The 12,423-nt window shown below is 35.5% G+C and overlaps 1 protein-coding gene across 4 annotated transcripts in view; it reads left to right on the top strand.

The window, feature by feature from the left end:
• NGLY1 (N-glycanase 1) overlaps nt 1-12,423 on the top strand; it is a 57,510-nt gene that overhangs the window by 5,273 nt on the left and 39,814 nt on the right. For all 4 annotated transcript variants that reach the window (XM_038570675.1, XM_038570678.1, XM_038570676.1 and 1 more), the window contains exons 2-3: nt 5,688-5,802; nt 10,387-10,635. In XM_038570675.1, the coding sequence (XP_038426603.1) occupies nt 5,688-5,802; nt 10,387-10,635 (364 nt within the window). The remainder of the gene's footprint in view (nt 1-5,687; nt 5,803-10,386; nt 10,636-12,423) is intronic.

A 12,423-nucleotide genomic window follows, 5' to 3' on the forward strand; every position in this document is an offset into this window, starting at 1 on the left:
CATGGTATTTTATGAAATGAGAGCTGAAATGAGAATTTTATTAGTAGTTTTTGTTTTTATTTTTTTAACAGCAATACTTGTCACTGCACTCAAGTGAAGATAATACTTTTGTTTACAGTTCAATTTTCTGCTTCAGGTAATGTTTACCTATTTCCCAATTAAGAATCAAAAAGCTAATGAAATTATAGAATAAAATATAAGCAACTTATATGCACAATATGCTACGGGATTGAACTTTTTAGTTTTTTTTTCAGTTCACTGACTTCTGGATAAAAATGAGCTGTCTTCAGTAGTATCTGCTTTTCAAAGTTTATAATAGTTGGACTAGCATTCCACATGTGTTCCTTAGATAATTTGTTCTTTTCATTCTTTAAAAAATAAGTTTGATGTCCCACTAATTTCCTTGCAAACTGCACACAGTTATTGGTTACAAACTACACTGCGTATGATTGGGAAGGGCCAAGAATGGAAAGTGGTTTCTTCCAAGAAAATAAATATGTTTAGGAGAAAGACACAAGTATGGAAAATAGCCACAGCATAAAATCTAGAGAACAAATGCAAAATATTGTTCAAGCATGTTTATGTCTGGAGATAGCAGGGGAACCTAGTGTGGAAGAATTTTGAGAATGGAGATTTTATAAGATGGGATGGGTTGATGGAATAGCAGAGAACATATATTTGACATAAGAGGCAAGAGAAAATGATTATACTTTCTAGAATCAAAGAGAAACATAATGAAAGAGTTTCATGTAGAATAATGATATAAAAAGACACAAGGCATGGGCCTCATTTGTAAAGCTGTTACAGTAATCACAAGCATAAATGGGGTTAGAATGGAGAGAGAACAATTGGAGGCAGGGAATGGCAGTCTTGACTGAATGCAAGGAATAGAACCAGTAATGAAAGGAGACAACACAAATAACTTCAGATTTCTAATCTAGGTAACAGTTGACAACTGGAGAAATTGAGAGAGGGTAGTTACTGAGATTGGTGAGTTAGTTGGCATATTGTATGATGGAGAGTAAGCTTGTGATCAGACCAGTGGGTTTAAATCCATTTCCTAAGATTGTGGTTATAGGCAATTTTATGTAAAGTCTCTGAGTTTCAGTTTCTTTTCTTTTTTTTTTTTTTTCCATTTTTGAGAGGAAAGCAAAATGCCTGTGTTATAGGATTGTTGCAAAAGAGAAATGAAGGCACATATGTTATCTATTATTACCATTATTCAGTTTTTCATGTTGAACAAGCTAGATTATGTGTATGTTTCCCTTTTTGTCAGCTACATAGAATGGTAGAGTTAGAGCCAGAGATGGTTCCCAGATGGTTCTAAAGATGTTTTTGAAAAATTTACATGTTTCTCAGAATAATAGGTTTTCAGAAGGACTAGAAATAATTTTTTTAAATGTCCTACAAACCAACTTTTGTGATTAGTAATAAAAATACAAGACTATAGGATCTCGCTCATATACTGAATTTCCATTTATATAAACTCTTTCTAGGATTATGTATTCTAAAGAGAAAGAGGGCTAGTAAATGGTTAGATGTACTCTCATCATTTCTGAAGTTCTGAAATAGAAACATTTACATTTTTCTTTTTTCTGAGTCTGTGACCTCAGTGGGACACCTACTTGTTGACATGTCTTAAGATCTTTTTTGGGCACCTGGGTGGCTCAGTCGGTTAAGTGTCTTGCCTTTGGCCCAGGTCATGATCCCCCAGGGTCTGGGATCCAACCCCGCATCACATCACTGCTCAACAGGGAGTCTGCTTCTCCCTTTCCCACTTCCCCTGGCTTGTGCGCGCCCTCTCTCTCTTTTTAAAATAAATAAATAAAATCTTTTTAAAAGATTTACTTTAAAAATGATTTATTTAAAAAAATCTTTTTTAAGATTTTATTTTTTCATTTATTTTAGAGCAGGGAGAGGGGTGTGGATTCAGAACGGAGAGAAACAGGAAAAGAATTTCAGTCAGACCCCTGTGTTGAGTGCGGAGACCAACATGGGGCTTGATCTCACAACCTGAGATCATGACCTGAGCAGATACCAAGAGCCACACCCTCAACTGACTGAGCCACTCAGGTGCCCCAACATGTCTTAAGATCTTAAGTATAGGGATCCCTGTGTGGCGCAGCGGTTTAGCGCCTGCCTTTGGCCCAGGGCGCGATCCTGGAGACCCAGGATCAAATCCCACATCGGGCTCCCGGTGCATGGAGCCTGCTTCTCCCTCTGCCTGTGTCTCTGCCTCTCTCTCTCTCACTGTGTGCCTATCATAAATAAATAAAAATTAAAAAAAAAAAAAGATCTTAAGTATATGGTAGATTATGACTTTCAAGGTGAAAAGCATGACTTTTTTTCTACCATTCAGTTGTAAAAACAAAGACAACTGGGGGGGGGGGGTGGGTAAGACAACTAGAGATACACCAAAATATGTTCAAAGTGATGGTGAGTGAGATGCAGGCCATTTTGCTGCCCTTTCAAGATCCCATTCATTCAACATCATCCAACAAACAACCAAAAAAAAAAAAAAAAAAAAAAAACCCTCAAGTAAAGGTGCAAGATTATTGCTAACAGCAAGATAAATATTACAAGTTGCAGAAATAATTAATGGTCAGCAGAGGTAGAAAAAACACATTGAAGAATTATAGCAAAAAATACTTGAGAAAAGTCTGCAGAGAAAATTTAGTGGAAGAAGAGGAACAAAAATAAAGGTGATCCTTACGGGCATTTTAGACACTGTAAGATAAGGAGAATAGTAGTAATGAGTTCAAGGATGGTGGATACACTGGGATGACACTATGAAGTTAAAGATTTAGAAAGTGTTGGTTTGGTAGTTTTCCAAGGTCAGGAAATGGGATGTGATGGATTTGAGCTCTAATGGCCAAGTTCTCTAAGCCTTTGAGGGCTTCAGGATGAACTTTGGCATTATTATATGTTCAAGATTATGGCTGGTATGCTCAACATACTTAAAAAAAAGAGGAAGCTAGGATTTGGGTAACTGGACATTACTCTTGGTTTTTTTGGTTTGTTTTTGTTTGTGTTATGTTTTTAGTGAAAAAAAACATAAATATTATGTGAGGCCCATAGATGTTAAAACATAGAAAATTGCTAACTAGAGCAGAAAAGCTGTATCAAGTTACTTTGAAACATGTATCAAAATAATAAGCTGTATCAGATCACCTAGTGTAGTTTTTATAAGAATTCTTAAAGAGTGGTGAAATAGGAAAAACTAGGAAATTAAAGCCAGAGAAAGACTTTGATCATGTAAAAATCTGGAAGCTATTGGGGAAAAAAAATAGGTTAAAAAAAAAAATCAAGCAGTTTTGTACCAGTAGGTTATATCATCCTGGTGGTACTGATATTTATGACCCGGTGAAATGTATTGAATATCATGAAAAGATGCTTCATTTATGTGTAACTGGCCTTGATAAATGTAAGAGTGTTGTATGGTTTAATTTTTTTTTAAGATTTTATTTATTCATGAGAGACAGGGATCTCAATATTTTTTTGTTTAAGTGGTAAGAAAAGGAGGCACTTAGGATACAGTGTGGCATAAAAACAGGGATGCTAAATCTCTTGCTGTGCCCAGGGCAGGCCCCTACAATAAAGACTTCAAATGCCCCTACAACAAAGACTTCAAATACCAAAGTTGAGTAATTCTCATTTAAAACACAGAAAAAGGGGATCCCTGGGTGGCTCAGCAGTTTAGTGCTTGCCTTCAGCCCAGGGCGTGATCCTGGGGTCCCGGGATCGAGTCCCACATCAGACTCCCTGCATGGAGCCTGCTTCTCCCTCTGCCTGTGTCTCTGCCTATCTCTCTCTCATAAATAAATACATACATACATACATACATACATACATAAACTCTTAAAAAAAAAGATAAAACACAGAAAAAAAGAGTAGAGCATATATTTTTCTTTGTGTTTTTCAACCACCTATGATACTCAAATGACCTGGGTAAAGAATAATGTTTGTTTTTAATTCCAATCTTTTGTGGAGCTACAACTTTGTAAAATACAATAAAAATTTCATGGCAAATCAAATTGCTATAAAAATTGCTGAGTACTCTCAATTTTTGCACTTCTCATGAATGACTAGGAAGTTTATAGATGGTCACTGGTCTGTGGACATTTTGAATAACACTATATTAGAGCTTTGTCTCTGAACGTTCTGTAACAAACTTGTATAATTTTTGAAATTAAAGAAAAGTTTAAAGAAGATTAATGTATTTAATACAGTTTGGCAATAGAGAGTTGCTTGATAAAAAACAAATGTGAAATATGTTGAAATTTCCACAATTAAATTAGGACAAAAATGGTTAATGAGTTGCTAGCTGTTGCCAGCATTTGTCCACCATCCCCATTCCATACCCCAAGCAGATGGCCTCAGCACTCTTTCCTACGGACCCCTGACGCAACCTCAGAATCCTTCTTAAAATAGTGCTGGTGGAGTCCACTACCATTGGAAGAGAATTTATATCAGATGTGAAATCTACTCATCCTAAATTATGTTCTGAGGTTTTTTGAGTATAATACTGTGATTATCTTTTTTTATTTTTTTAAGATTTTGTTTATTTATTTGAGAGAGAGAGCGTGCATCAACAGAGAGGAGGAGCATAGGGAGAGGAAGAAGCAGATTCCCCACTGAGCAGAAACCCAACTCAGGGCTTAATCCCAGGAGCCCAGGATCATGACCTGAGCCAAAGGCAGATGTTTAACTGACTGAGCCACCCAGGAGCCCCAAACTGTGATTATCTTAATCTTGTATTTTTTTTTCTGATTTTTTTTTTTTAAACAGCCTTTCTGATTTATTGAGGTTATTAAAAATCTTGGGATGCCTGGGTGGCTCAGTGGTTGAGCGTCTGCCTTTGGCTCAGGGAGTGATCCTGGAGTCCTGGGATCGAGTCCAGTGTTGGGCTTCCTGCATGGAGCCTGCTTCTCCCTCTGCCTCTGTCTGCCTCTGTGTGTGTGTGTGTGTCTCTCATGAATAAATGAAATATTTTTTAAAAGGTTATTAAAAATCTCAAAGCTTTTCATATGCTGGTCTCATCCTATGTATGCTATTTAAAATCTTAATCGTGGTAAAAAAAAAATTGTGGCAAAAATATACTTTGAGCTGAAGCAGAATTTAGAGTAAAAACAATCATCTAGGGAAGAAAGAAAATCAAGTGACTATAAGATATATCTAAATTTGTATTTGTCAGAGGTAAAGTCTTTGAGGAACTCAAAGACCCATTTTTATATAGCTTCTTAGTTTCTTTTATTCATCCATTTCACAAGTATTTATTAACTATCATATATGCATCAGGCACCATTCTTAATGATTGAGATCCATCAGAACAAAATAGGCAAGGCCTTATGCACCCATGTCTAGAGCTTACCTGGATTTTTTTCTTAGCAACCTAAAAACTCATAAAGGTATGTGGCTTTAACAGCACAGAATTAAAATGTCACATGGATTTCCCTTATGGAAACATTAATATTATCAGCTGTGAAATGGTAGGTGGTGGTAAATGTATATTGAGGTAAGAATCACAAAATCAGGCTATTTTTCCAGACTGTGCTTCCTTTTTCTTTAAAGTAGGGAACTATACTATCTTCTAGCAGTATAGCCAATATAAAATGTAAAAAGGAGTTAAAAAACACTGCGGAAAGTATAAGTTGTTATATATAATCAAACTTTTTTATTTAAACCAGAAACCCTAATGATGAAAAATACAGATCTATCCGGATTGGAAACACAGCTTTTTCTACTAGACTCCTACCTGTCAGAGGAGCCGTTGAATGTTTATTTGAAATGGGCTTTGAAGAGGTAAGTATGTTGAAGGATTTCTTCTCCCCAGTTCATTTGTAAAGAGTTTATTATAATGTTGTTGGATAATTACCTAAATAAGATAATATTTTTAAATTAATGGGTCATTTTGGAAATCTGTGGAACTAGTTAATTCTTCGCCTATTGGACATTTAAAAGTCACAGTAAATGTATTTTAAAATCACAATAAAAATATATTATATATATCATATATAAAAATATATATATATATTTTTCCCCCACAGGGAAAATTCTTACAAATTTTAATCCTTTAGAATAGGGAGATCGGACATAAAACCCAAAGACCAAATTGTGGGTCACTTTAGACTTTCCGCAAAAACTTAATTTGTGAGTACCCATGAATATTGATAAGGTCTAACTGCCTGTCTCCAGTAAGAAATGAAAAGAGTAAATGCAGAAAAGCTGAGTTCAGTTGCTGCATGTAAGGAATTTATTCTGTGACACAAGAGGAGAATATCAGTGTTTTTTTTTGTTTTTAAGTCAAAATAAGTTTGGTAGTTTCATCTTCTGGAATCTTGTGGCATGGTTTAATTTTATGACACAATGAAAGTAGTTATCAATATTTTCAATTTTCTTTATGTAATATATGCTTAACCATTTCTAGTTTATGGAATACTGAAAGAAGTTGAACCAGGTTGTGGATACATAGTAATCTATAGCAGTTAGAATTGTCAAGGCTGTAGAAATGATCAAAGAGATATGCTGAGTTGCCATGAAAAGTACTTTCCTTCCGGCCTCCCCAGATTGTGTTCAAGCCCTTGGAGGGTATAGTAGTGAACTAGAGAAATAGATCCCATTTCACATGGAGCCTGGATTCTAATAGGTTGGACAAACAGTAGACATGTAGACATGAAAGCAAAGATGAATGCAAAGAAGAAAAGAAGGCATGGTAATATACTAAAAAAGCACCTGTAGAGGGACAGCTCTAAAAGAATGAGTGGTATGAGAAGGCCTCTCAGGAGAAAACATTTGAGCTGGGACCTAAATGAAAAGCATTTCAGGTACCTGAAACCCTCAGGTAAGAGTACTTCAGAGAGAAGGATTCAGGTGTGCAACAGACTTCTGGCAGGATTAGCTTTGACACAGAAAGTAGCTACAGAGGCAGGCAGGATCCAGGACATGGGGTTTTGAGGATTCTGATAAAGACTTGGATTTCATTCTAAGTGAGATGGGAAACCATAGGAAGATTTTAGGCAGGGAAGAATATTTAAAAGATTACCGGTTGTAAAGAGAAATGTTCTGGATATTCTGGGATGAGAGCAAGGGATGAAGCAGGAAGATCAGTTAGAAAGCTTTTCTCAGCCTAAAGGAGAAATGGTAATGGTTTGTGTAAGTTCCATGTGGACAGAGCCTTTTGTCTAAAAAGCCTTTTGTCCCCTCTGTTGCTAGCTCCTAGAATACATTGAGGCACTCAGTAAGCATATGTTGAATTAACGACTGATAGCAGTGGAGATGAGGAAAAAGTAGAGGCATCTAGAATTTTCTTTTTAAACAGAGCCTGCAGGACTCACTAATTAACTCAATGTGGAGTATAAGGGAAAGGAAGGAATGAGGGATTCTTCTAGGTTTTGGTTTGAGCATAGAAGCGGATGCAAATACCATTAATTCAAATTGAGAAACCTTGGGAGTATAGCAGATGATGGGAGAAATCACTACTTACCTTTGGATAATTATAAGTGACATACTGCTAAACTTTCAATAGAGATAGCCAGCAGGCAGTTGGATATTTGAGTCTATAACTCAAAAGGAGAGGTCAGGCTGGAGATAGAAATTATGGTGTCATCTGCTTGTAGTTACAGACATCTGAACATAGAGAACTTAAAAATATAGGAGGCAAAATTGTAAACATTGCCCATTTTGTTCAAGGAAATACAGATTTTTGAGTTAAATGACAGAAAAATGTAGTAAATGACAACTGGAAACTGTACTGATTTCTCAGTTTTGAAGTGTTACACATTTTGTGGAGTCATATTTGTCTTTCATTCAACAAATATTTGAGTGCCGGGTGTGATGACCAACCATCCCAGTTTCCCTCAGGCTGTCCTGTTTTGTTTTGTTTTTAATGTATTTATTTTTATGGGGTTTTTTTGTTTGTTTTGTTTTGTTTTGTTTTTGCTGTCCTGGTTTTAGCACTCAAAATTCCACATTCTAGAAAACCCATCTCAGGCAGACCGAAAGGTTGGTTACACCAGTGCCAGGTAATAAGCCAGATTAAAACTTGCAGAAATATTTGACACAAATGGAGCAACAGTTTCAGAAAAGATTACCATGTTTTGATGAGACTAATTTATACTTCAGGTTTCCGATTGTCTTTGGACTTCACACCTCAGGACCTGTCAAGTAAATGTTCTATCACTGGCTAAGTTGCAGAAGCAACCAGTGGAACTGCACCTGAACTCTATCATTAGAAAGAAACTGAATCGGCTTTAAGATGAAGTGGGAATCTCAGATCCATCCCAAAATGTTCAGTTGTATATTAAAATCCTGGGCACTTTTGGGCCTCCTTGCCTCTGAGGCTATAGTCTTTGTGAAAATTCTGAGAAGAAGGTTGAGAAAGACTGGGATCCACATGGGTATATATGTGACTCATCTGGCTTGCTGAGTGCGGTGGTTCTCACCAGACACCATGGGAGGAGGGCAATTTTGGTTGTCCTGATGACTGGAAGATATTACCAGCATTTAGTGGGCAGGAGCCAGGTTTGTTTAACATCTGGCTGTAAGAATTGTCTTAGCAAAAATATGTTGAGAAATACGGATTTTGCTAAATACTACAGTTCTCATTCATAAAGTGTTATTGGATCTGGTGCATTAAGCCTGTGATTTTGTCTTTTTGTGAAAATACAGTGCTGCTGATGAAACTTTTTGGCACAAGCACTTTGGCCATATCATATGTTCTTTTAGGACTAGTTTTGAAAAGTTGGAAGGGAAGGGAGCAAGGCACAAGCAGCATCTCTGTCCTATAAGGGCCTTCTCTAAGGTATAGACTGAACAGATCCAGACACTTGGTTTACTGTATTTCCACCTCAGCCCATGGTGTCTTCTGTCTCTCTCAGTGCTGCTCCACTAACAGTATGAGATGGGAAACCTCTATATTTGGTTTTAACCTAGATGTCTAATTTCTGAAGAGAAACTTCATCAGAGATGTGAGGTGGTTCCTTTCTAATGTTAGAAAATCATTGTGGTCCGAATTGTGTTAATCATATATGTAATCATCTCAGCTGTAGAAATATTCTCTTTTTGCTCAAAATTTCCATCCGTTAGTACAAGCTTATGGTTTTTGGTCTCTGTTAGTCTTAGATGGAGTCAATTATAGCTTAACAATTAAGTTTTGTTAAGTTTGAATCTTTACTCCCAACAATTATTCTGTAGCTTCAGGCAGGTTAACTTTTCTGAGCTTTTGTATTTTCATATAAAGAATAGGGATAAATCTAATACCTACATTTCAGGGTGATTGTGAGAATTATTCTAAATAACATACATAAAATGTTTAGCATAGCACCATAAACACAATAAGTGATAGTTCAGTTTTGTTTTTACAGAATATATAGAGCTTAATGGCCTCTTCTAGCTTTTTAAAAGGGATTTATTTGGAACTAATTTTCATGTCATTAGTGAGAAATGTGTTGGTCAGTTGATTCTGATAGGTCTGCCATCACCAGTGAAATAAGATCATTCTCAGTTGTGGAGCTCAACTTAAATGCTTAGAATCAACAAGTCTGTCTTCTGTATATTAACAATCATTGTATCTCACATGCAGTTGGTGGAATTACTATTTTAACATTGTTGCTTCTTAACACTTTGAAATTTAATTGAAGATCTTTTCATTTAACTTGTTTTTTGTTTTATAATTTGCTGTTTTGCATTGTGAGCTTTGTTGTAATGTTTATTGCATCTTAAAGCACTCTGATTAGGAGTATTCATTAAATGAACTACTACTTAAAAATGGGATTTTTATTGTTTGTTTGTTTTGTTTGGACCACCTTTGTATTACTGTTAACAGTCCATAGTTTTGAACTGACTATCAGGGTGTACTTTTTGTTTTCTTGGACAAATTAGTGGACCCCATATCCAAACTTCTAATCATGTAGCTATTCTTTAAAGTCTTAGGTTTAAGAGATTCAAAGGTTATTATATAACTTCTTGGTTTTATGCGACCCCAGATCATTTTGTATGGCTGCATCTCTACTAATTCCTATTATTGCATAGGGAATTTCACAGAGAATAGTAGTAATACATACTTTTGCAGAGAAAGTGCATTTTTATAATTCTTATGAGACTTTGTGACCTCTTATTCCTAAAAGAAAATATTTTTTCTAAAGGCCTTTGAACCACTCAAATAAGCTAAGCATTAAATGCAAAGAAGGAGACCAGTTTTCTTAACTTCCTAGTTCATATATAGGCACTTTTTACCTTTGACCATCTAAAAGAAAATACTTATAATGGTATGAAAATAGAATGTTAAAGAACTATGTATTTTATAGTATTGGTTTCATTTTATAGGTATGCATATGAACGTCAGTAAAAAGCAAAGGTTAAAATTTTCCCCAATTTTATAAATTCCAGGGAGAAACACATCTTATCTTTCCTAAAAAAGCTTCAGTGGAGCAGCTGCAAAAAATTCGCGACCTGATTGCCATAGAGAGAAGTAGCAGATTGGATGGATCAAATAAGAGTTACAAAGTAGAATTATCTCAGCAACCTGCATCCAGTACCCAGCTTCCTATAACACAGTCTTCAAATCCTAATGGGTTAACCCAGCAGCATGCAGGGAACAGTGAAGGACAGTCATCAAACCCACCGTCTGCTCCAATGGTAATGTTAGAATTAAACCATTTTTAACCATTCAAAGTATGGAAATAACAACAGCTTTGAAATATGTTGTGATTCTTGAATTTATGCCATCATTTTCTTGGTTCTTAGAACTGTAATATATCCATGGGGATCGCTGGGTGGCTCAGCGGTTTAGCGCCTGCCTTTGGCCCAGGGCGTGATCCTGGAGTCCTGGGATCAAGTCCCACATCGGGCTTCCTGCTTCTCTCTCTGCCTGTGTCTCTGCCTCTCTCTCTGCGTCTCTCGTGAATTAATTAAAATAAATAAATAAATAAACAAACAAACTAATATATCCAGATTTCATTAGCTCTTTAAAAAATTGTCAAATTTATAACAGTAGGGGAAAATGGTTATTTTTTTTATATACTTTTAAATCTTTTGGTTTATTGCTTCTTAGGCATTTCATCATTGTATCATTGATAAATCTACCCATTGCCTTGGTAGGTAAATCAGTAACATAAATTAGAATATGTCTCTAACCTAAAACAAAGTAACAGATTTGCCAGACAATGGCAGTCATACTAGATTTCCTCTGCTACACCAATACTACTTTTTACCTGTTGCCATTCATTATGAAGATTATTAATTCCAATAACCTAATCATTATCAATCCCTCAGTTTAGTAAAAGAAGTCAGCTTCTTCAAGGCAAATAATAATATATTAATTTTTTGAGAGGAGTGTGCTACCAGGTTAGTTAAGTTTTGCTTTAGTTTAACATACACAGATAAATAGATCTGAAGAACTGCAGTCAAACTTTTTGATTGCTTACAGGCATCCTTGGTACACTTAACTGATCTCATTTAATAGGAAACTATCCTGTTTGCAAAACAAAAATGCCTTTTGATAGAGGTCCTTAAGTTTTCCTCTGAATTTTCACTTGGAAAAACTTCATAATTTTTTTCTGTAGTAATTTTATTTAGTAGCCAGCTTCAACTTGTATCCTCTTAATTTTGGTAAAACATCTTGTCACTACCCTCCATAAAGCAGAACTTGTATATAGAGTCAGTTATGAAATCTACCCTTAATCTTCTCATTGAGTAATTCCAGAGTCTTTAACTTCACTTCCCTGGTGGTTATTTCTTTGTTTATGCTGAGAAGACCCTAAGCTTGTCTTGAAAAAATAAAGAATAAAGGTGGTAAAGGCCATCAGGGGAAGTGACAGAATGTTAACTGTCCTTTTATATAATTCTTATTGAGTGGTTTCCAAACTTTTTTTTGTGGAGGATTAACTCAACTTAAACATATTTCTTTGTGCTTCAGTTTACTTAGATTAACCTTTAAGTGATTAAAATATTTTCTCCTCTCATCAGCTTCACAGCTGTTTGCTTTTAATAATAATAAATACAACTAGTGTTTAGGAAGCTTTTGAGAAACTGTTACTGAATATGTCAGATCAACTAGTAAAGATGCTAAATGGCTGGGTATTCCATGAGATAGCATACATGAAAACTTAGTAAACTATAAAGGACTTTGTAAACTATAAAGGTTTGCCCATGGTAATAATAATTCTTTTTGTAAAGTATCTGAGCTGCTGCATTCCCAGAGTAATGGAAAAATGTGACTACTTAACTTTAATGTGACTTAATAGTAACCCTAGTCAGTCCATTCCTTAGAAGAGTGGTTTCTACTCTTTTGATTACACATCTTAACAGTAATAAAATGTTGAGTATATAACCCAGTGTTTATTTCCTTATAAATTATGTACTTCTAATATGTACCTTATACAGCAATTGTGTAAAAATGGTGAAATAAAAAGTAAATCTGAAATG

The sequence above is a fragment of the Canis lupus genome, chromosome 23 (genome assembly GCF_011100685.1).
Source record: "Canis lupus familiaris isolate Mischka breed German Shepherd chromosome 23, alternate assembly UU_Cfam_GSD_1.0, whole genome shotgun sequence".
Lineage (NCBI taxonomy): Eukaryota > Metazoa > Chordata > Mammalia > Carnivora > Canidae > Canis > Canis lupus.